Here is a 24,353-nt window from a genome sequence, read left to right as displayed (position 1 = left end):
TTCGGCTGATGATGCGTTTCATTTTTCTTTGATCTGACCCGTGGCGTCTCAGGGTGATCGCAGCTCCTGCGGATGGTATGGCTCTCGTCAGGCAAATAAATCGACCGATGGACGTACGCCCGTGTTATCGCGGGCTTGTTGTGCAAATATGCCCCCAAGACACCAAACATTGGTGCTCAGATTTATTGCTCACATTTACGTGCACTGTACACGGGAGGTTAAGGGTTAACACTGGCGTTCAGATATTATTTCAAGTTAAAAAAAAAAACACATCAACGTAAATATGATGAGCGTCACCGGTTACAGCCGGAGAGGATGTTCTGTTGGCTCATGGGAAATCAGGAACAAAGTCCCTGTCCCCTGAACTCTGTGGGTCTGACCTCTCGGATCAGTGGGAGTCAGGCCACAGAACAAACGGCACGCTGAGAGTGAGAGAGGACCTACACTTTACCTCCCAGCCCTTCCCCACTCTGTTCTGTCTTTACGCTCCGTGGTCTGTCACTGCGGCTCTGTAGGCCTTGGATGAGAATGAGGAGGAATGTTCATGAGGGAACTTGGAGTTTCGAGTCTTTGTCTACATACTTGGACACTCGCAATGACCTTATTGGTGCGCTTGTGCGTTATTGCCTGCATGATGCCCTTGTGTGTTATTTTAGCAGAAGCAAATAGGTAGCACCCTCCACGTTTTCCACGCTCTGATATGCAGCATTATATTGGCTTTATGAAATGATCGCTGCATTGTTTGGGTGATTTCTCACAATTATTTGGAGGACTGGCAGAGATGCCCCCCCCCCCCTTTTTGATAACAGTTGGGAAATTAGGAGAAGAATGAAAAATATGTAATTGGTTTACAAATTGCTGTTAAAATTGTGACAAGTATTGAAACGCCAATAAGCAAGAATGTTGCATGATCACAATACAGATTTCTATATTCGCTCTCAGTGGGGAAAAAAAAAAAAGGTGTATGAAAAGTGCCAGAAAAGTATCACCTTTGCCATTGGGTTAATAATTAATTTGTACCTTTTTTCTGCTTGTAAAAGGTACTTATTTCTACCCAAAGGAACTGTAATTGCACCTTTCAGGGTACATTTGGGAACAAATGCGTTCCTTAAAGAACAGAAATGTACCGCCGCTGTTGTGTCAGGGTTGTTTCTGAGAGTGTTCGGTGAAGGCGGTGAATTCACGCGTCTGACTCTCTCCCTGTAAAGGCAGTGTTGAGCGGGCGACAGGCCGTGGAGACCTTCCCATCCCGTTCCGCTGATGTCATTATCTTTATCAGAAGAGTCTGTGGCGTCGGAAGATCTTGGAAAGTTTTCGTGCCGTGAGGTGAAAAATGTTTCTGATGTATTAGAGTGTTAGTTTTAATATAGTTTTGCACTGTGGTTGACTCTGCGCACATTTGAAGGTATTAGCCAACAAAGCAAACCTAAGCCAAATCAAAATAAACTCCAGTCAGAGAGACTGCCTTTGATCTGCCGGTGGTCACAGTGACTTCAACACTTTCAGTCTGTTATTTTCCCTGAAGTTCCAGTGGGATGGTTGCTGCTGAAGCTGCCTTTTTCTGGAGACAATAGACCCCACTGTGTCCACCCCTGCCCCATGCAAGGGCCCTAAATGACATTTTATATCGTTGCCAAAACCTGCAAACTTGCTTTCTGGAGATGGTGATGGTAGATGGTGTTTAAAGATTTTTTTTTTTTTTCCCAGAAACAAAATCAGACTTCTTATGAAAAGGCTTGCTATAAAACTGCTTTAAAATGGAACAAAGGCTTTGCTTGTACTGTGTAACGATCGACTGCTTATACAGTAAGAGCAACTTGCCTTTCCCCCCCAAAAAACATATTTTCAAGCTCAAAAAATGCATTTTCTCTGGGTGCAACCTTGAGATGTTGGGTGTGTTCTCCGACTGTGTACGCCACAGTAATTACATGGTAGCCCAAGACCGAGGATACACAAACACACGGGGTTAGGAAAATGGAGTGTGAAGTCGTCACGGGACCTGTTTTCACGTGGCCCGTGTGTATTTAACCTCCGCAGAGAGAGAGCAGTGCTTCGTTTCTAAACGCTGTGATCCTGCGGCTCTCTGCGAGAGTCAGTTCTGCTCTCTGTCAAACAATCTTTGTCTTATCCCACATAAAATTATTATTTTTACACATACACCACGCTCAAAGACCTGCGTGTGTGTGTGTCTGTGTGTGTGTGTGTGTGTGTGTGAGAGCAGGCATGAATATGCATGCACTCTTTGTGCCGACATGATTCTGTGTGTGTGTGTGTGTGTGTGTGTGTGTGTGTGTGTGTGTGTCTGAATTGCTGCTATAGTTTACCGCATATATTATCTTTTTGCTGCGTATTTTCATGCTTCTATTTTGCACCTTCGTTCCGTGCGGGACAGAACCGCCGTAGAAAAGACCAGATTTGACGCAGGAGGTCCGTGAGGAAAGTCCGTGAGGATGCACGCGATATCCGCTCGTAAAACGGCATTTGTAGAAGCCCTATGAAAGCACTAACATTTCATTTGGTTCTATTCAGTTCCTATTTTAAAAAAAACGTTATCTTTTCTTTTTTTTTTTTTTTTTTTGTGCCCCTATTTTAACTTGTGTATTTTTGCACTCGTCACTGCAAGCCCTCTGTCAGTTTCCGGAGAGCGCTCTCCGCCGAAATATTAGCGTTCTCCTTCTCACTCCACAGACCAGTCTGGGCTGCAGACGGCTTCCTCCCACACACACCGCACCGGTGCCTGAGGAGGATGAGACTCCCGCAGTCCTCCAGTCCTGCTTGTGACACAGACCTGACCACAGAAATGATACTCATAATCACTTATTATCTTTTTTAAACACTGTGTGGTAACATCCAAACTGACTGTTTTTTGTAAAGGAATTCATCTCACCGTTAACGACAAACAAGATGGAAAACCCTCCTCTTACACACGCTGTTTACCGATTTAAATCATTCCTTAGATGCTTTACGTATGAATATCATGCTTGTATTTACTCAAAAATTATAAGCATCTTTAAATATTACTTTATTTTGTAAAAAACTAAACGTATAATTAGAATACCCAGCCCTGGTTTAGAAAAATATCTAATAGTTTTTTTTTAGATATATAAATATAAATATATAGCGGTCGGTAAACTCAAGACTGTGGCCCATCCTAAGAATGGCTGGTGTTGCATTACAGTGGTAGATTATAGTCGTTGGCCTTGCCTTAACCTCGGCGAGGAAATCGCACGTTTGAGAGTAAGCTGAGACCCGTCGCGTTCGTCCAGCTCTCCGCTCGCAGAATGCCCAGCTCGTTGTGACGAAGGAAGAAACCCCATTGTTCAAATTTATGCACATCCATCCCGGCGCCAGAGGCTAAATACCCTGTTTACTGAGACACGGGGCTGCCGTGTACACCTCCGTCTTTAACCAGGCCCGCTCAGCTCCTCCCTCAGGAGACAGCTTTCGTTATTTGTTTCTTACGGCCCGACGTAACCGTCTTTGCACGCCGGAACCAGCAGCTGGGTGTAGGGTTTTTTTTTTTTTTCTCGGTTTTGGTTTTGATTGATGGCTGCTGTGTATTGCACATTATTAGTGTCGGTGAGAGGATGTAGTTAGTCTGCGGCCGGCTCTGCAGGGCCCGCTATAAGGGTCACAGAATGAATATGAAGCCATCGGCCTGGACCTGTATCACTCAGGCTTGATGTATGGGCGCAGGGGTGCAAATTAAACACCGGCCCTGTTTTTCGAGGGGCGGTGGGGTGTTCTGGCGCACCAGAATGCCATTTGTGCTGATTTCTGTCTGCAGTTCAGACGCACACAAAAAAGAGTGATGCATTGTGTGCCGTAATTACCTTGTGCACACACATCTGGAATGAAGTATTCTCCAGGCAGCTAATATATATTAAAAGTCCACGTTTTTCTTTTTTTAAATGTGCAAAATAACTTTAATCTGTGTGCTAATTATCCAAGCAGCTTTTCAAGGGTACGCATGCAAAGGTGAACACAGGCCTTAACGGACTTGTAGTGGGGAAAGTTGTTTTTTTTGTATCACAGTTTGATACACTAGGCAAAAATTTTACCCCTGGTTATTTTCAGAACGGTTCAAAAGGCTTTTTCCATTTGAATTTTTGCAGTTTTCCTGGTCCTTGTTCTCATTTCTCTTTGTGCTATTGGTTTGCCTGGAGGAACAGTGTCTGCACATCTGGACTCCATAGTGGCTCGATTCTCATGGCTGCCAGGAGATGGAGGGGTTCTGATGCGTTCTGATGGCTGCCAGGAGACGCAGATAGGGGGAAAGACTGAGTTTAAAACACTGATACTGTCCGGCTGGTGGGACAGCCAGAAAACTGTCATAATGTTCCAACAAAACGTTTACTCATTCTAATACTCCTCATATATTTACATATTGACATAAAATAGTTATTGGGTCTCACGTGGTGATTTCTCTTTAACTAGAAAAAAAAAAGAAAAAAGATTTTAGAGACTCTATCATCAGTACATACTCAATTATGCCCACCGTGCCTAGCATAATAAAACCAATAGATTTGTCTAAACCAATTATTTGAATATGTTGCTCCAGGAAAAGAAAACTTTGTGCAAAAGTAATTATCTTTTTTTTTTTTTTTTTATATGTTATGAAATATTGTAAAACTGCATTACAAATATTTATAGCTTTATTAATAGTTTAATTGTACAACATGTACATTCATATGGTGTGACTGAACAGAAAGGACATGGGAACAGAACTGCACGGTGACTGGTGGTGAAAGCATGCTTGCATAAGTCACAGGGAGATTCTGTGACTTCACGGTGAGCTATGAACCATGGAGTATAAAGTAAAATGTGACTGGTTTCATTCTTTTTTTCTTTTTCTTTTTTTTTTAACCATCCCTGAAATGTTTGTAAACTCAGACACGCTACATTTTATGGAAAACAAATTGAACCATCCAACCGTTCTGTTGCAAAATGAAATTTTTTAAAAATATATAAAAATAAATGCAAAGCCATGTAAAATGTACACACGCAATTAGACATAATCTTTCATTTATAATCTTTCAAACGAAATAATAAATAAAAGCAACCATGAAATTATTTAACATGGAAACATTGCTTAACACTTGTCAGGGTGGTGTGTGATCCAGAAAAGAAAAAAAAAAAAAAGGATTTGCAATGAATAATATATTGTTAGAGGTAGACCTTACTAGGATCATTTTGAGTTCAAAAGTATTGACAACATGTTTCCCAACAATAACTAATTCGATGTTAATGTTTTTAAAATATATATTTTTTTAATATATGGAGTTTCTACGAATGCAACTGAAGAAAAATTGTGTTTATTGGGTAGTGATATGAAGTGATTTGCGAGCTTTAGTGTATTCTTAGGATATGGGAAAAAAAGTTTTATTGGTAATCACATTATGTATTTCTTTTGGCATATAAAAACAGCAGTACCATCTGGGATCAAATATCAGATGTGAGACTTGTTGGCTTCTGGTGGCTAAAAACGTTGTTGCGTTTGTGTCAATACTTTAGACCAGATGTCAAAGAACTCTTTCAGATCCTAGTCCATCCATTGTCAATGAACAGCATCGAATAAAAGCGCTCTCATCTACCTCAACAAGTTATCATCGTTTCTGCGCGTGTGCTAAACTAAGGACCTTCCAACCCTGGGAGTTATGGCATGAAACTGCAGATGAATTCATACCATTTACTACATCTTTCAAAAAATTCTGTTTGGCAAAGAGATCGGATAAAAGCGATGGAAAATCACTGTTTTTCCCCCCCCCATTAACAATTTCCCGCTATTTTGACTCGTATATATTTACAGTATTGCACTTAACTGCACACAATGGCATTTCAGTTTGACTGATGCTGAATTAATACCTTTAGACCCTTGTCATGTGACGTAAATGCCTTTTTGGTGACATCAGACCCCTCTTCTCTCTTCTCTTATCATCTACCCTCTCGTTTCAAAGTAGTATCTGCTTGTAGCATGAGTTTTGTAAACAACTTGATACAAGACCTGAAGTGCAAAGGCTATTTTCACCTCCGTGCCCTGGGCACGGCACAATTAAAATAAAAAACCAGGTGAGCACGACACGGGAGAGATGGCAACGAGCCTGCAGACACACACACACCCATCGGAGACACAGCCACGCAAAACCCCTTCCCACACAGGTATGCTGAAAAAACAAAAAAAAACAAAAAAAAACCCCTCGGCTTTTACTGCGTCCTATGCGCACGCACACAGCCTCCATCAGTCGGAAGATGGAAATGGAAAAACAACAGTCTCTTTGCGGAAGTTGAATATAGTGGAATCTTTTCATGGCAGTGATTAACATAGTCATATGTGTGTCAGTCAAAACGGACGGAGACCAGCCCCAGAAAAAGGAGTTGTTTTTTTTTTTTTTTCCCCTTCCTGACGAACGCATGCAGCGGGGAGAGGCAGAAGCACAGTGGTATGAGGCCAAGATGGCCGCCTTTCGCCAGGCTGGGTATCCAAACGTCTCAGGGTCCGCAGAAACACTAGTGTTTTTTTTTGTTTGTTTTTTTTTTTCCTGACGTCTGAGTTCGTTTTGCCCATTTCTCTTTTCGTTTTTTTTTTTTCTTTTTTTTTTTTTTTTTTAAAGTCTTCTGGTGTTAAAGGCAGGTTTTCAGACAGACATCCGGACAGGGTTTGTACAGTCCAGGGGCTGTGATCTGGGCCTGGAACGGACTGAACCACAGGCCTCCAAGTACTCCTGCCTGTTGGGCGAAAAGTAAAAAAGGTGATTTCATTGGTGTTTAATTACCGTCCCTATGAGTGGTTGTTTTGGCAGCTGGTTTTGTGTCAGTCCCCCCAACCAACCCTCCCCCTCCTTCTCTTTCCCCCTCTCTCTCTCTCCCGGTTGCTCTATATTTGTTCTCGGTTGTGTTGTTGTTTTTTTTTTTTTTTTTTTTTTTTTTTTAAGTTGTAGCTTGTTTTGCGTTAAAACTGTGAGTGTCTCTGCCGTTCTCGCAGGCTCAGTCCTGTGTGAGAGTCCGTGGGGTCAGAGGTCAGAGGTCAGAGGCCCAGTGCCTCTGCGTGTTTCCTTGCCTTAAGTCTGAGGTCGGCGATGCTGGAGTTCTTGCTGTTGCTCTTGGCGGCGGCGGCCACCGCGGCGGCGGCCGAGGCGGAGTCGGCCAGCGAGGCGATGGGCAGGCCGAACGGCGGCGGCGGGAACATCAGGTAGGGCGCGTGCGCCGCCAGGTGGGGGTGCAGGTGCGGGTGGGAGTGGGCCACGCCCTCCAGCTGCAGCTGGGCCTGGACCTGGGGAGCCAACGCAAGACGGAGGTTATTCACACTCGGTCCCACCGCGGAGCGGCCGCCCTGCACGTTACACACGCCCCTTCCTGCGCTTACAGAGTGCCCGCTGAGTGTAGGGACCGGTATCTGTGAGGCCCGCGGCCCGCACTCCAATGACTAATCCGGCGGGAGTTAGCTACTCGTTTTATTATGATTTTATTTCAAGGCTAGTGGCGGGAACGGCAGAGACACTCACTGTTAACGCAAAACAAACTACAGCTAAAAAAAAAACCCCCAACAAAAATACAACCAAGAACAAATAGAGAGAGAGAGAGAGAGAGGGGGGGGAGGGAAGAAGGGGGGGACTGACAGAAAACCGGCAAGAGTTAACTACTTATTGTATTGTAGATTTATTTCAAGGCTAATGGCCTTGAAATAAAAATATAATATCACATATCACATCCAAGAGTATCTTTGAAAAATGTTAAATACTGACCAATTGCCTCAATCAGCAACTCAGTTTAGCACAAAGCTCACTGCATTTGAATTGAATGTTTGTGTGTGTGTGTGTGTGTGTGTGTGTGTGTGTGTGTGTGTGTGTGTGTGTGTGTGTGTGTGTGTGTGTGTGTGGAGAGTGCAGGCAGTCACGATTTGGAGTGTAATGCTGCCAAACGGAAGATAAGCTTTTCACAATCATATCTTATCTGAAAACGGCTAAAACTGACAGTGTTTTTTACGCCTGCTTCTCTCAGGTTCCCGTTCAGATATGAGACTGCACAGTATGCTAAAAACATTAAAACTCCACCGTCTGAAATCAGTGTGTCAGTTCAGAACATGGGCAGATACATTTAAAACTCGACAGTCTGAAATCAGTGTGTGTCAGTTCAGCACATGAACAGATATATTAAAATTGACGGTGTGAAATCAGTGTGTGTGTCAGTTCAGTACATGGGCAGATATATTTAAAACTCGACAGTCTGAAATCAGTGTGTGTCAGTTCAGTACATGGACAGATATATTAAACTTGACGGTGTGAAATCAGTGTGTGTATCAGTTCAGTACATGGGCAGATACATTTAAAACCCTTGGTGTGAAATCAGTGTGTGTGTCAGTTCAGTACATGGGCAGATGCATTTAAAACCCCTGGTGTGAAATCAGTGTGTGTGTCAGTTCAGTACATGGGCAGATGCATTTAAAACCCCTGGTGTGAAATCAGTGTGTGTGTCAGTTCAGAACATGGGCAGATGCATTTAAAACCCTTGGTGTGAAATCAGTGTGTGTGTCAGTTCAGAACATGGGCAGATACATTTAAAACTCGACAGTCTGAAATCAGTGTGTGTCAGTTCAGCATATGAACAGATATATTAAACATGACGGTGTGAAATCAGTGTGTGTGTCAGTTCAGTACATGGGCAGATATATTTAAAACTCGACAGTCTGAAATCAGTGTGTTTGTCAGTTCAGTACATGGGCAGATACATTTAAAACTCTACAGTCTGAAATCAGTGTGTGTCAGTTCAGTACATGGACAGATATATTTAAAACACGGCAGTCTGAAATCAGTGTGTTTGTCAGTTCAGTACATGGGCTGATATATTAAACTTGACGGTGTGAAATCAGTGTGTGTGTCAGTTCAGTACATGGGCAGATACATTAAAAACTCCACGGTGTGAAATCAGTGTGTGTGTGTGTCAGTTCAGCACCTGGGCCGATATATTTTATCCTCCAGGAAGATTCCATACAAATGTTGTTATGTTCCAACCAGATGATGTGAAATGTGAAAATGATAGATATCTATACACAATGGAAAGTTCTGATTTGTAAAGATGGACATATTTCTCCGGAATTATTTTGGAATGAAGAAACAGCTTTTTGTGATGGGGGTTTTAAAAGTTCAGTACTTCAGGAAGCACATTCCTGGCAATTATTTTCTAAAGAGCCGGTAAAATAGTCCCTTGGCTACAGAAAAAGAAGTGCACTGCATTTTAACTCAGAACTTTTAACACTACTTTACAAAATGCTACAGTTTCTTATCTATCGATTCCATATGTATACTTAGCATTTTTAACACAATGATTAAAATGGGTAGTAACTAAGTAAATGACTGTGTTTATGGTTTGTACATGCAACCATGGAAATGTAAAAGCTAAGAAGTGGTTATAGACTACAAGAAATGTAGCCACAATTTTTTTTCGATCTGGAAAAGATTTTATCAAGATTTTTTTTTAAACTTCACCAGAATTTCAATTCAAGGCACTTAATCTTTGGAAAGGCATGGCCCTCTGTACATAGTTATATTTTGGGAAACTTCTGTCTCATATTGTGTTTGTGTGACACTCACAGTTAACACATCTCCTTGTAAATGGATTTGAGTTACTCCGAGGGCAGAATCCACGCGCACTGGAGAACGCCCGTGCGTTAAAGGCACTGCGACGGGGTATTGGCTGAGCTGAGGCTGCTGGTGTCCAGGATGGCTCACATTACCGCTTGCTATCCATTTATGTCAGCGTATTTACCTAAGAAATTCAGCACGTTGTTCTGGAGTACATAATCTGCGGGCGTCCTGGGGACTGAAACGCGCAGGCTTCTGGTTACGCGTTCCAGAGTTTGAGCCCCCGGGTCGCTGGACCCGCTCCGAGTCGACGGGCGCCGGGACTCGTCCGTCGTCAGGGCAACAGGTGGCGGACAGCGGCGCGTTCCGCCACGCCCTCGCGGCCCCCCCTCTCTCCCCGGCGGTAACGGGGCGTAGCGGGCCGGTCCTGACGCCTCGCCCCTGCCGGGGGCCCGTCACCGTTCCGTTTCTCGCCTTTCGTGATCCCTTTCATCCCCCCCGCGCTCCCCGCTCTGCCCGCTTAATTAGGGAACGGGGCTGACGCAGACACTCTCTCACCGGTGCCTCCGACACAGACTCCAGATCTGACGTCTGGCCTGTCTCTCTGGTGTCACTGGCCCGTACACGAGCCGCTGAGGTCAAAGGTAAGCCTGGGGTGGAAGCCCCGTTCACAGACCACACCTTTCACCGTTCCCACAACGGCGTGCGCAAAAAAAAATGCCATTTTAAATGTATTCATGTTGTTTATATATTTCTGTAATGTAACAGCTTTTCTCTCTTGGTACACGTTTGTTAAGTGGTCGCTAATTGCTCCAACTTCGTCCGGCATTAATCGGCACTCACAAACGACCCAGATTATTGCAGAACCTGACACGAGTTGTAGTACTTTTGTATGTTTAGCACAGTTATTCTCGAGTACGTTCACATCCAGCTTTGAAAGACGACCCGAATCCACTCGTACCCCAGGTGAACAGAGCGTCACGTGCAGTTCCTGAGGTCACTGCTGTTATTTTGGTTTTGCATCTGAAGTCGTGTCAGTAAACGACACCACTACCTGCCGTGAGACCGTCAGCATTGTTGAATTGTAGCCTACATAGCGCTTTGTGTATCACATGTTTATTCTACTGCGGTCACCCTTATATTTCAGAAACAACTGATGTGCACATACGTACACAGAGGTATTTGCATGCTGTGAGGACGTACCTGTTGAAAGGGCATTCTGAGGGCGCCCATGTTCACATACGGAGCGACTCTACATGCGTCCAAGTGACTCGCCGTCCCCAGAATCACACCTAGGACAAGACACGAAAATCACAATCAACACTGTGAGCTGTAGCTCGTACAGAATGTACAACCGTCTTATCGACTGCTGATATTTTACCCCACTACACGCTCTACGATTACAGCAGAACTCATTGCACAGCCTGGACTGTTCTTTATGACAACGTCCGTGCTTCACACGCTCAAGAAGTAGTACTTCGTAGCTTAACACTTTTCATTGTATCAGTTCTCAAAATTCAAAAGTCTCAGGAAAGACATTCTGGTGTGCCACCGGGCTTGTCACATTGCTTGATCACTTTAAATGAATGCAGATTAAAAGTCTAATGAGCCTACCTTTATGCATTTGATTTTCTTGTTTTCGACATTTAGCTCTTCTGTTCTGAAACCAAACCTAAAAAAAAAAATGAAAGAACCATTTTTTTTAAAAAGTGTAGTGGAACTGAGTGGACATGACATGAATGTGGCCCCCGCCGCATTTCAGCAAGAAAGCGCGTCTAACACAAATACCATCAACAAATAATGCCTAATACGATTGAAGAAAAGCTGTCCTTCACAACAGATGAAAAGATGCACAGTTAATTTGTGAATAAAATTTTGACATTATCATTATTATTATTATTATTATTATTATTATTATTATCATTATTTGTGGTGGTGGGATGGTTGTATTTCTATCTATCACGCATCTCTAGCGCAACGTAGGAAATTATAATCTTAAGGCCTACCAACACTAAACCTAAAATTGTATTTTACATCAGTTCGATCTTCTTTTAATATATAGGTTGCCGTACAACTGGCTCTTGATGCGTCACTGTTTGACCGTGATAATGAATATAAACTATCCCCAATCTTTATAAAATTGCAGTATCGTAGTTCCAGGACCTTTAATGCTGGTCAATTGCAAAAGCATAATTACTGACAAGAAGAACTTCAAAGGCCATTGTTTAATTAAACAAGCTGCCGAAACCATTTGACACTGTTTGAATTTTATAACGGGGCCGGTCACTGATAATGCGTATAATGCGTTTGTCAATAAAATATGCAGAATTGGCAGTTTAGTACGGAACGGTTGATTATTTGATCGTCCAGACTGCTCCACATAATTACAGAACACAAACAGCACAAACAGTCATATAATTAGGTTGCGGTCCGCCAAATCTATTTTAAATTTGTTTGGCTTTGAGAGGTGTGGCGAGTGACGAAACTATGGAGATAATATTTGATACAAAATCAATTAAAACAACATATTGGAGTCTAAACACACATTTCCAGTATTTCCAGTTGTATTAACAATGAAGAAAATAAAATTATTTAAAAAAATAATATATTATTATTATTATTATTTTAGTAGTAATAGTGTAAGTATTATATTGTATTATATATTATAACACACGTATACAAGCATCTCTTTATTTTTTAACATATCTGGCTTAAAACCCTAATAAATCAAATGTTTTACAGCTCAGAACCAATACCAATTATCCACAAATATGCTAAGCAAACTCAACTACACTGCTTTAGACAGTTATTTCTTCATTAAGGACCACTCAATGATGCGCTTCACAAATACACTAATGTGATTTCCTTTTGATTTTTATTAGAGACAGTGAATAATGACATTTAATTTAGCTGTGCACCAGAAACCCAACGATATTAGTTGTAATTGAATTACTGCCTGCTTCTCACTAAGGTCTCATAACTTTCAATTAGATGCCTGACAGCTGGTCGGTGCGGAGTTGCTGTACACGAAAATATAGGTCAATATCAGCCATCTACCGGGCGACATAAAATGTACTTACAATGGATTTTTGGTTTAAATTGAAAAAAAATATATATATATACTCTTGCAACTGACGCGTGAAAAATCGCAGTGTTACACGTGTGTGGCAAACCCTTTCAAGCTTCCTATGGACGTAAAGTGAGTTATTTCAGATGGGAAATACATTTTCCGCCATGAAGTTTACAATTTTCCCATCGCTCGATGTAACACGCTATTCACTCGCATCTCTGTCTGTGAAAGTAGATTCCAAGAATTTTAACTTGAGAGTGATGCCACGTTCTTAAGAAATATTAGGGCGGAATTAAACCTATTTTTAAACGCAATTTGGGAACCGTGTCACTGGCACATATTACAAACGCTGCGTCTGATGAAACGGGACGGGACGGGACGGGACGAGTGACACCAGACTGTCGCCCCTGCTGCACTACTTTATTGTCTTCAGCCGTTTAAAATGTGTGCTGCTGTAGACTTATATTCCGCAACACATTTCACGTGAATTTACCTGCAATAAAATATAAAAAGCTAACTTTTAAGAACGTTTTTTTCTGTCCACCACCGTGTGCCACGCGTTTTCCCGCAACACACGAGTCTGCTTTAGTAAGAATATGTATGCGCGTGTAATATTGAAAAAAATGTGTACGAATTAATGAATTGCTATATAGCATATTTGTTCTTTTTCTTTATTAGCTATTTAATCACGTCATCTCATATGCCTAACAATTAAAAAATGTTAATGAGGAAAAATAGTAATGTCTTTCGGTTATGACATTTTATAGAAGTTATAATGTGCTTGTTCGCTTGATGTTTTACACAAAAAAACAGGAACCCTCCATATAGCACAATTAACTTTGGGAACGTTAAATTGGTGAGTAATTTATCTGTATGCCCTGTGTGTAATTACAATATGATACACATGTTGCATTTCGTTGTTCCGCATTTTATTTTTGAAAATGGAACATATGAACAAGTTGCCTAATTCTTATTTTCGATATAGGAAGTGATATCAGGCCAAACCCCACCTGCTGTTAACCTCTTTTGGCAATACACGCGTTCCTAAATGCGTAAACAAATTAAATGTGATAAAAGATGGACACATTACTTAGCAGCGTAAACGAGGATTTATATATCAGGTGTGCTTAACGCAATCAATTCGGTACAATATCAGATTTGAAAACATACCAGGTGAGTTTACGGTTTACGGTTATTCTCTCTCTCACTCTCTCTCACACACACACACACACACACACACAAACACACAATTCATGCAGTGCACATACAGTGTAGGTAGGTTTGAAGAGCGACAGTCATATGTAAGATATTATTTTAAGTGATTTATTTACAGAATATTTAATTATATTATTTGTTCTTTTAGAATTGTTTCCGTTGTAAGTTACCGTCAGCAATTTAACAGTGTAGTCAGTTGCTTTTCTGCGCGTGGTGTAGCCTATGTGTGTGTGTGCACAGCTTAGGGTTCCGCCTGACATTTTGTTAAAATTAGTACCCATTAACATGGGTATGCTCCCTTTGGCATTCCCTTTTCTGCACACACTTGGCGTTACTTCATTAAACAAACGTCAAAACGAGGCAGATTACAACCCAATGCAATAACATTGAACTTGTAAATAAAGCCCGCTGTTTCAAACATGTATGATGAGCTGTGGAACGCATTAAACATTGTTTCGGTGAAAAAACATGGGTGCTAGTGTAAAAAAAAAACACACGGGTTTTAAGCGTGTGACAGTATACTAAATCGCTTGTTTATGTTTTTCGCTTCAAAGATTGGTTAAATTATGTAGTGTACGGTGTCACACTTTGACCCCGAAATCAGTGCTTGCAAATCTTGCATTTGGGAAATGAGAGGCTTACCTGGACCCTTGCCTCCGACAGCCCTAGCCGCTGGCTTAGCTCCTCTCTCATGAAGGCATCCGGATAATGCGTCTCGTCAAACAGTCTTTCCAGTTCATTCAACTGCTCCAGAGTAAAATTTGTCCTACTCCGTCTCTGTTTCAGTTTGCTTTGCGCGTCTTCGTCCTCGGATTTAACGTCTTCTTTTTTCTCCTTGCACTCGTATATCCCTGCGTGAGTAGACCACGTTTATTTAAAAAAACTCCACTGCATTCGCTACCTTACAAGACGAGAAGGCCCGCTCTCAAATGAAATGGGAGTAGGCCTACATTACAAGGCACGCGTAACTATGATTTTGACTTTCTTTTGGGCAAACGCTTTTGTTGGTTCGGGAAAACGCATGTATGCCACGATTTGCTACAGTTGTAGTACACTTTTCCACTAATGGGACTACTTGTCGACTTATCTGTCCAGGACAAGGCCTACCAACGTCAAGGTCCCGAAAGGGGAAGACCTACATTGATTTTCACAGCTTATAATATGTAACGATTTGTTTGATACAAATGTATTAATAGCCATTTAAAAGTGATTCCGAAACAAGCGATAAACCGGTCACAGTAATGCCTGATGTAGGCTACAATTCAAACAATTCAATTTTCAGGACATTTCAAGCGCATTCTGCGCACTTTCGCAAAGGCCCAATACACTGAAACGAAATGCATATTGACATACATTCGTCACTTTTTATCCGAATAAAATATTGTACTTGCACTCAGTACCACAGTATTCCAATACCACATGACACATGATCAATATATTTAGAAATGAGAATGTCAGTGAAGGAGAATGAGATATTGGTAGGGTATTATTCAAGACGGAATAACCATTAATGCAAAGCAGAATGATGCCATTTCACTTGTTGCCTACCTTTAAACCTGGAGTAAGCAATGTTCTCAAAAATACATATCTCATATTCTCATATAATATAATCATATTCTGAAAAAAACCGACGTTTCAAAGGACAGTGTTCACCCACATATGACTAGGAGTGTGACATTTTCCCTGGCCACAATTCGGCATGAAGTTGTCTCCTGTAGATATTGTTATATATTTCATCCTTTGTCGTAGCCTACAACATACCGAGAATACATCTCCTTCTGCGAATATAGCTATGGTTAATTTAAACATGCGAATATCATAATAATAATGATGATGATAATAATAATAATAATAATAATAATAATAATAATAATAATAATAATAGCTATGTGGCCGAATGTCACATAAACACGCCACTAATATCATTGAAATCTATGGATTATTGTCCAATACCCTATGCCATTGACCAAGTTTTCTGTTTAATATCTAAAGCCTTTTGAATTGTCCAATACAAGCAATCAGTTATAAAACGTTTCGTGTTTTGGCAGTATTTCCTTTGGTAACAAATGCATAATTTTATCGAAATCCAGAAAGAAGTAAATGCTACAGGTATTTCCTAAAAAAAATGCATAATCGGATATTAATGATTCGCTTGCATTGTGTTTATATTACATTTGTCGGAGTTTTTAATTGCGGCCTATTGTTTGTAAACGCTGTATTACCACTTAATACTTAAGTTACCCTGTTGGCTACTTCAGATATCAAGCTATTGTACTTCATTAATACAATACAATACAATAATACAATAGCCTATTGTAAGCGGCTGCGAAATATTGAATAGAACGAACGTTTCCGACAATGTAATTATGACATCTTTCACTCAGTAACACAGATCTCTAGTATTTGAATGTTTGGGAAAACTGTACAATACGCATGTCTGAAAATACCATAATATTTGCCCCATAACATTGCAGCTGAGAATTCGTTATCATTTTGACGAGATTATCGTTTCGTGAAAGGGTATTGCAACGGAATGTATTTACTCGTGAATTCGATGGCGGTTGAAGAAATACAGGAAGTAGGCTACAATTGTTTAATTCAATTGTTTACGGGGTTTTTGTTTTTTTGTTTTTTTCCGCCAGAGCATTTCGAATAAGCCATGACAAGGACACAGGATAACGTTAACTGCTAGCAGAAATGAACTTACCTTCGGAGGCCCTTGAAACGTTAAACTCCTTCAGTTTGTCTTTATCCAGCTCGTGTTCTTTGAATAGATGTACCGGACAATGGTTGCTCGTTTCAGTAATGTCCTGAAGGTTTGTCTCGGAGTTTCCCAGCTCCCTGGCTCGCGCTAAGCCGCTCTCCAAAACTTCCCTGTACGTTATACTCTCTTTGCTGCTCTCCTTCGTTTTCTGGTCGAATGATTTGGAAACGAACGCCGTAAGTTCTTCCATGTCTCTCCTCGAGTGGTCCTGATCACAGAAATCCACTTTAAATTTGCTAACGGTGTCGATCCTCTCTGTTCTTTCACGAAAGCAGTGATATCGGGGGTGTAGAAGGTTAGATCACTCCTGCTGTTGTGTCTGTGTTTTTGAGATCACACTATTTATACATGGCTACCTCAGCCCAGCCCCCATCTCCGTGTCTCGAGCAATTACTGACGGCTCTACCGTCTGAATCCAACTTTCAGCGGCTTTTTTCCTGAAATCAATGCAGCGACAGAGCCGGATAATTTAATTATAATTCATTAATATAGCATATACCTAGCGGCGTAAGACGAAGCGCACGCAATATATGTACACATTTTTCATTTCGCAGATAATTCAATCAGCTAAATTAAGAAATGCTATATAGACGGCGAAGAATCGGAAGTGCTTATTTATATCCTTGTGTATATGATTTAAAAACGTGGCGTTTCTTGGAGTAGGCCTACGTACATACTTTCCTCAAGCAAGTGGTGTCACTCACTTGTCAAAACCTGTAGCCCACCAGTGCAGGGATGATACCTGCGAAGGTGACAATACGCATCTAATTAATGTAATGTAAGAAATTGATTTATTGACTGCCGCTCCTCAAATATATTTTCAGTGGTGAAAAAAGATTGTTCGCCCTCGTATTGACATTTCCCTCTTATTAGCCACATTGTCCGTGTAGTTAATTAATTCCCATTTTCCAGGAGAGACACGGGATTGGCGCTAACCTAGTTTCAGCAACAGTCGATTAAAAAACACAACATGGGTGACATGTTTCAAAATATTTAACCCGACCTATTTATGGTTATTTGGCCTGCTTGTCTATTTTTAAGGCTTGGATCATGTCAACTTTGACTTGTACTGCAGTTTTTAAGGTATGGGCCTCTTAAAACCAATCAAATTTTATTTTTGTAGCATGGTGTTTGATCACATTCCTGTATCCAGTGTATGCGCGCAGCTAAACTAACTATATTTCGAAAACAGTCAATGCGACTTCTCATGATAATATATTGTAAGTAAACTACTGAATAAATTACAAGCTGAGCGTATAATTTCGTGTTGCTATTTTGCTTTTAAGAAATTAGTTCTAATTTAAGAATACAAACTCTTTAATCTGCATGTATATATTTTTCCAGAATTACGCGCAGATGGTAAAATATGTTCTGATGTAGGCTACGCCGTTTGACCATTCGGTTGAACAGAGGGTTATGGTGTGAATTCTGGCATTTCTGTAAATTGTAACAATCTTTTCATACAACGCCTATTTTACGCACATTTCATGACATAAAATAAAATAACTATTTTAATAAACGAAAGTGTAGGCATGAACAGAAATCATCAGATTTAGAATGTTACTGAGTGAGTGAGTTACTGACTGTGTAAATTAAAAAGCACCCAAAACTGTAGGAGATTTTTGCGTTTCGAATAATGGACCTCAGAATGATGCTTGAGTGAAATTCATTCACTGTTTTCTGTCAACAAAAAAAAAAAAAAAAAAAACACCAAGGCCAGACTTTTGTGTCTCTGCATTTGGCCCAAAACGAAATATTAAGATATTAATTTTGCAAGGCGACATATTTGTTGCACGATGTGAATTGAACTGGGACGTCGTTCTGCTTAAATAAAAACAGTTTGCATCCCTGAGTTGGAAGAAGGTTGGAATTTATGTCGAGCCTGTCCCAGTTATCTTTTGTTAAATGGATTCCCTGATCACTGCATGAAATATTCCACTCGAGATTTTTTGACATATTATTTTCTTTCCTGACCTGTTATGGTGTGCTGCATTGTGTACTAGACCTATTGGCTACGAGTTGCAGTTAAAGCTCCAACGATAACCCCGGTTCCTGATGCATTTCCCTTGAATGAAAAATAGCTTGCTTTCTGCCTCGTTGTGAGGTCTTAATAATTTAGGCATGACAATTAAACACAATATCTGACAGCCAGTAGAATATCTTTATAAATAGGAATTCAAAATATAGCCTATCAGATAATAATCCTAGGCTACAGGTGTAGCCTAGTTGTTACAGGTGACTATGCCAAATAGACGCTTCTATGGTGCCATACGACCAAAAAATAAATATTAAATATATGTAAATTTGTTCAATAAATATTCCTGCTATGTCTGAAAATCTGCTTTGTCTTAGAATTGTAATTCAACCGATGCTATGCAAACGTATTACCAGTAATAACATTTTTTTTTTAAATGTTATTTTAAATATTTTACATAGATAATATATACTTTCATTATGTAAAAACCACGAGCAAAAACGTTTGATACAAATTGTACTAACGTAAAAGTGCAGGCCTCTCCCCGCTGGTTCGCGTTAGCTCGTGCAGCTTCTTGATTCGGATGCACTTTTAATAACTCCCAATACTTCAAAGTGCCCCTAATAAGTGTTTGAACATTACTGAATGCAGGCCGATTGACGGAGATTATCTACATGTGGTTCCCAATCTAACAACATCCTCGAGGGTGTAGGAATACTCCAGCGCAAATCGACCATCAGTGGAAGATCTTACACAGCCGCGCAACAGTCACCGCTTCCTCGTGGCGAAACCTCCTTAAAGGCGCAGGAGGCATATTTGCGCTTGCTCCGGCGTGTTCAGCTGCGACAAAAAACCCTCCCTCCCACACTGTTAGCTCGGTGTGCTTCGACTCTCCACAGACAAGTATTTTAAATCAGGATCGCAGCATGATGGCTTTTGAAACAGGGAGTCACATGCCTCTGTTGAAAGCTCCGCAGCTGACATGATTGGTGGTAAGTTCCTTAACCAAACGTGTTTGACCACACCTCGCTTCAAAATTAACGGGTCCGCCGATGAGATTTTGGCAGTCACTCAGCTCACTTACATGTAAACGTATTATTTCTCAGTTTAAAACAGTGTGACATTCCCGTTCCAACTCAACATTGATGCATTCATTTTTCCAGTGTAGGAAAATAACAGCATTGTGTGTGTGTGTGTGTGTGTGTGTGTGGGAGTGAGATGGATGCATGCGACAATTATAAATAAACATAGGCCTATATGTTACATAGATCTGTCTATACATATGTTTATACAGCCTACATTGATTATCAATATTTCATTATATTTATCTTGAAGGACATTCATATTTCCGTGCAGCAGGGACTGAGGATTGAGATCCAAAGGTTATAATGTGCGTAGTGTGGTGTCCTGGATTGTCCCCTGGGTATACAGGAGAGCCACGCACACATACAGGCCTACAGGGCCATATACTCCTCCCGTATTCCCTAAACAAAGCATCAAAGTAATTGTGTTATTTTTTATTTTTCCTCCAGGAACTATCAGTTCTCAGCACACGGCAGGCTATTGAGTTAATATCGATTTATTCAGGTTTGTTTATTTTCGGTAAAAATTAAATGTTACGAGAGTGTACTGTAAATATGATTGTACAAGCTACGCAAATAAGATGAGGTGTTTCAGGGGATGGCTGTTCAGATACACCTCTACGGATTCTATTCTGTGAGCCGTGCAATATGGATATTTCATTTTGCACCATAATTTCAGAAAAGCAAAACTGTCAGTAACGAAAGATAAAGATAGCGTAGTGTATTGTGTATGTGTCGAGGAATAACACCAACGCAGTCTGTCACGATGGGCCTTATTCAGTCACAGCAAAAAGTGAAGCGTTATGAAACAACACTTCAACATTATTGTTAATCTATTGACAGATTATAGCCACATCGAATAATGTATAGGATGCTATTTAAGAACAATTTAAGGAATCCATATCCATGGAGATACCAGGCCTACTCAAATGGCGAGCTGCCATTAACAGATTTCGACGATAAATACATATAAACGCTCTCCTGACAATATTTAGAGATTTATTTTTATTTATTTTTTTAAACCCGAAGCAGGTATTCGTTCTTAACAGGTCTGACAGACTGCAAAGCCACTCTACCGTGAGTAGTTTAGACATCGGACCATGCCCATCTGAAATTATACCCACGGTACTGTATGTAGGCTGCATTTCGATAACGTCCATTGTGTTTAACACGGAATTAATTTATGCCAATACGTGGATCACTGTCACTTATTTTACAGAATGATTTCAATTTGCTTATAGACTGCCCTTTGCTCTGAATACATAGTTCGAGTCCTATTATTATACATTTAGGCATATGGTAATTAGGCAACGTCTATCTTGCTTTCATGATAGATCTACTTTTTGCCAAATTGTTGGTCAGCAAGCTGTATTTTGTGTTATACAGGCTTTTTGAGTGTGTGTGTGTGTGGTCTTGGGATCTTCATTGGGAAACGGGTGATATATCTCGCAGAATGCACACCATCACTGAGGAACTTTCCGTTGCCGCAGAGATGATTGCGAGATCATTGCGCAGTAGCACTTAGTGCAGCCCAGAAGGGAGCTTGTTAGTAAAGTGACGGAGAAACTCGACTCTCGCAGTATAACCGAAAAATACCAGAGCTACATTTGAATTGGCTTACTCGCGCAGATTAATCCCTGACGGACTGGGCTGGCTGATTCGAAATGTATATTTAAATCCGTTAATATTTGCCACGTTATTCGAACAAGTCTGACGCTCAATAATGTGCGTGGGAATTGAAGATTACTTGACTTTGATTCAATTTTCCATTCTCAAAGGAAATATATCTTGACGTGTGGTCGAGTAAATATATCGAATGTCGAAACGCGTATATTAGCAACCACGGCTAGGTGAATATAACACATTTGAATATAATTTTAAAGCAGATCACTTTCAGAGATTTACTGTACAGTATGTGGGCAGATTTAAAATGCGTATTTTTCCGTTATATTTGGTCTGTGCTGCAAGGATACATATTTGAAAAAAATTTGTTGCTGGGGCACATTTTCCTGATTCCTGATTCCTGATTTATTTATTTATTTATTTATTTATGCAATACAATGTAAGGCAATATAATGTTCCACTTATATTAAGCTATATAATTACCACAATTTGCTGAGGTGTTGAATGCCATGCTCCTGTTTTCTGTCCATATACATTTTCATTAAATATTTTTCCAAAAGCTATTTTGGTTTAGTTTATTTTCAACTGTCAGTATCCTTTTATAAGTGTTGACTGTTCATCAGAAGTGACTGCACATAATTTTGCTGGCCTCTGAATTTCTTTAAATGCAGTTTTCTTTTGTAGAGACTGTAGTGTTTGGCACCATTGAAGGACTAAAAATGAACGATTAATTTTCCATGGTACAGAATCAAATTCTGTTTTCTTTATAAATGTCTGTTGTAAAAATGAATCTGTAAAAATGAGCCAGAAATAAAGTCAGCACAGAGCTTACCCCAGTACCTGCCAAAAACAAGAAGAAAACTCCAAGTACATAAAGTCGGCTCTCTTTAATGACAATCAGCGATATATTACTAACTTTACTGTGTCAAATTTCCCGCGAAGAGCCAAATATCCCAGACATTTCTGCTGTGTTTGGGGCGCTTTATATGAATGTGTTCTAATAATTTTATTGGCCTGTTACTTTTCTAGAATGATGCAAAGAGCGTCACCGTAGCATTGATCTTTTCATCACCTCAACTGACCGAGAGGGCGGCCATTTTAAAGGCAGGTTCGTGTCAGACACGCTGAAGGAAATGTAAACTTTCTCAGGGGATACCGTTCCCCTCCACCCTCTGTGTTTATCCTGTCTGATACCTGTGCCGTGGCCATTAGCCACAGCCAGCAATGTACTGAGTTAGTACTGCACTGTAAGCCGATAGCCATCTCAGTCAGGGCTTTCCTGGCTTAAAGGCAAGTCACCAAACAAAACATTTTCATTCAATAAAATTGTACATGGCAAGAGAACACATTCTCTGGAACCTCAGTAGACTTGAAAAACCTTGTGGAGTCGGGAGGCTGTAGTGGAGGTGGGGGGGGGGGGGGTGGAGGAGGGGGATGGGGGGGGCAGTTTGCTTTCCCTCTTTCTTTTTTCCCATCTGCCACGAGCCCCTCAGGCTAGAAGGACTTCCGACTCAAAGGAGGCATGAAATCAGCATGATATCCTGAAACGCCGGGTGGATTTTCTGCAGAAACGCTGTAATCCAGCGACGATTTGTAAAGGGAAAGACAACACGAGTCTCAGATCCACACAAGTGTACTCGTCACACACACACACACACACACACACACACACACACACACACACACACGTGTGTACAAGCACACACACACACACACACACACACGTGTGTGTACAAGCACACACACACACACACACACATGTGTGTACAAGCACACACACACACACACAGGTGCATACACACACACACAACCAGCATTTTTGCATGGGCAATTTGTAAACAGCAGCATTTTAAACAGCGTTTTAAAGGACTCCTGTAGGTATAAACACAGTTTTGAAGACTGCACATTTTTAGCACTCGATGTGATCGTACCCTAACCCTCACCCAGAGTTTTGGGCAGTCGTCCCAGTGTCCCTCCTCTCAGTGGAACCCCCCTCCCTGGTTGATGCTGAACTTAATAAAGTCCGCGTGTACGACTGCAATTCTCAGCCCCAGTTTCAGGGTTCCAGTTTGGATATCTCATTAAAAATCAGGAGGGGAAGAGGTTCTCCAGCAACAATTTTTTCATGTGCGTTAAAGTTTCATGTGTGTAAAACATTGTTACAAGACCATTGTAAATCCCTTCCTATCATTGAAATAGACTCACTTACATGTTGACTCACCCTCTGCCTGTGTTTATAGTCCTTAAATTCGGGTTTCAAAATATGCAGTTGACGGGCCGGCACTCTGTGCCAAAACATGATATGGCTGTACAATAAATCAAGCTCATTGGTTGAGAATTGGTGCTAATTGCTACAGCCAATGGCAATTCAACGTCTGCAATTCCTCTCTTGACCGTTTGAAGTCCCAAAATTACCTATTGTACCGTTAAATATGTCAGATAGGTACCGTGTAGGAAGAGAGGCTATTGCAAAGCAAAAGGTTAATTCCACAACTCTACTAAAAAACGGTCTCAATTAGTTTCTAGTTGCCGTCTCTGGAGTGAAGCAGATGTGGTCATAAGTAAAGACCAGCACAACTGGTACACTATCCTGCATTCGTGCACCTTCTCACTGATTGATTGCTCTCTGTCCACAACATAAGTAATTTAATGATTGAGTTAGAGGCCTGTATCCCCCCCCCCCCCCCCCCTCTCCACCCGGGGGATTTAAACCCATGAGCCTCTGCTTCAGAACTGTAAATGTTGCGCTGTATCAAAGGTCTGCCATCACGGGGTCGCGCTCAACGTCAGCTTCCATGATTTTAAAAATAAGCTTCTGTCTTCGTGCTCGGGTTTCCATGCCGACTGGAGGTGGACATGTGGCTGGAGGAATTTGGCGCGGAGTTCTCCTGACGATACGGGAGTCGCGGGCCTGCGGTGGATACGCGCGGCATTAAGTGCAAATCAATACACTTTGGAATCATTTATAACGCACGGCACTTCATCTTTCACAGATAAGTGCGCGGGTTATCTTCTCCGCTGGCTGCCGTTCCCCCCCTCTGAAGCT

At 41.1% G+C, this 24,353-nt stretch overlaps 1 protein-coding gene and 1 long non-coding RNA gene across 2 annotated transcripts in view; one reads left to right on the top strand and one right to left on the bottom strand.

Moving 5' to 3' along the window:
* The window catches only part of LOC133116183 (uncharacterized), a 94,744-nt gene extending 91,889 nt beyond the window's left edge, over positions 1 to 2,855 (top strand). The window contains exon 3 of the long non-coding RNA XR_009705842.1: positions 2,689 to 2,855. This is a non-coding gene — a long non-coding RNA (uncharacterized LOC133116183). The remainder of the gene's footprint in view (positions 1 to 2,688) is intronic.
* A 2,153-nt stretch (positions 2,856 to 5,008) lies between these two features.
* Positions 5,009 to 16,922, bottom strand: LOC133116846 (short stature homeobox protein-like). The gene is made up of 6 exons (XM_061226840.1): positions 16,571 to 16,922; positions 14,506 to 14,714; positions 11,193 to 11,250; positions 10,782 to 10,870; positions 7,058 to 7,270; positions 5,009 to 6,726 (listed from the first exon to the last, which is right to left on the bottom strand). Exons 1-6 carry the CDS (start codon positions 16,815 to 16,817, stop codon positions 6,622 to 6,624), a joined length of 921 nt encoding a protein of 306 aa, XP_061082824.1. The 5' UTR covers positions 16,818 to 16,922; the 3' UTR covers positions 5,009 to 6,621.
* Between the last annotated feature and the right edge of the window lie 7,431 nt (positions 16,923 to 24,353).

The sequence above is a fragment of the Conger conger genome, chromosome 17 (genome assembly GCF_963514075.1).
Source record: "Conger conger chromosome 17, fConCon1.1, whole genome shotgun sequence".
Lineage (NCBI taxonomy): Eukaryota > Metazoa > Chordata > Actinopteri > Anguilliformes > Congridae > Conger > Conger conger.
This window is presented reverse-complemented; position numbering and strand designations above follow the sequence as displayed.

Excerpts from the sequence above, each read along its gene's own strand:
- LOC133116846 (XM_061226840.1), bottom strand. The coding sequence starts at position 16,817 with ATGGAAGAACTTACGGCGTTCGTTTCCAAATCATTCGACCAGAAAACG. Across the intron at positions 14,715-16,570 it reads CGTTTCAAGGGCCTCCGAAG|GGATATACGAGTGCAAGGAG; the intron begins GTAAGTTCATTT and ends CTACTCACGCAG. Across the intron at positions 7,271-10,781 it reads TCAGAATGCCCTTTCAACAG|GTCCAGGCCCAGCTGCAGCT; the intron begins GTACGTCCTCAC and ends TTGGCTCCCCAG.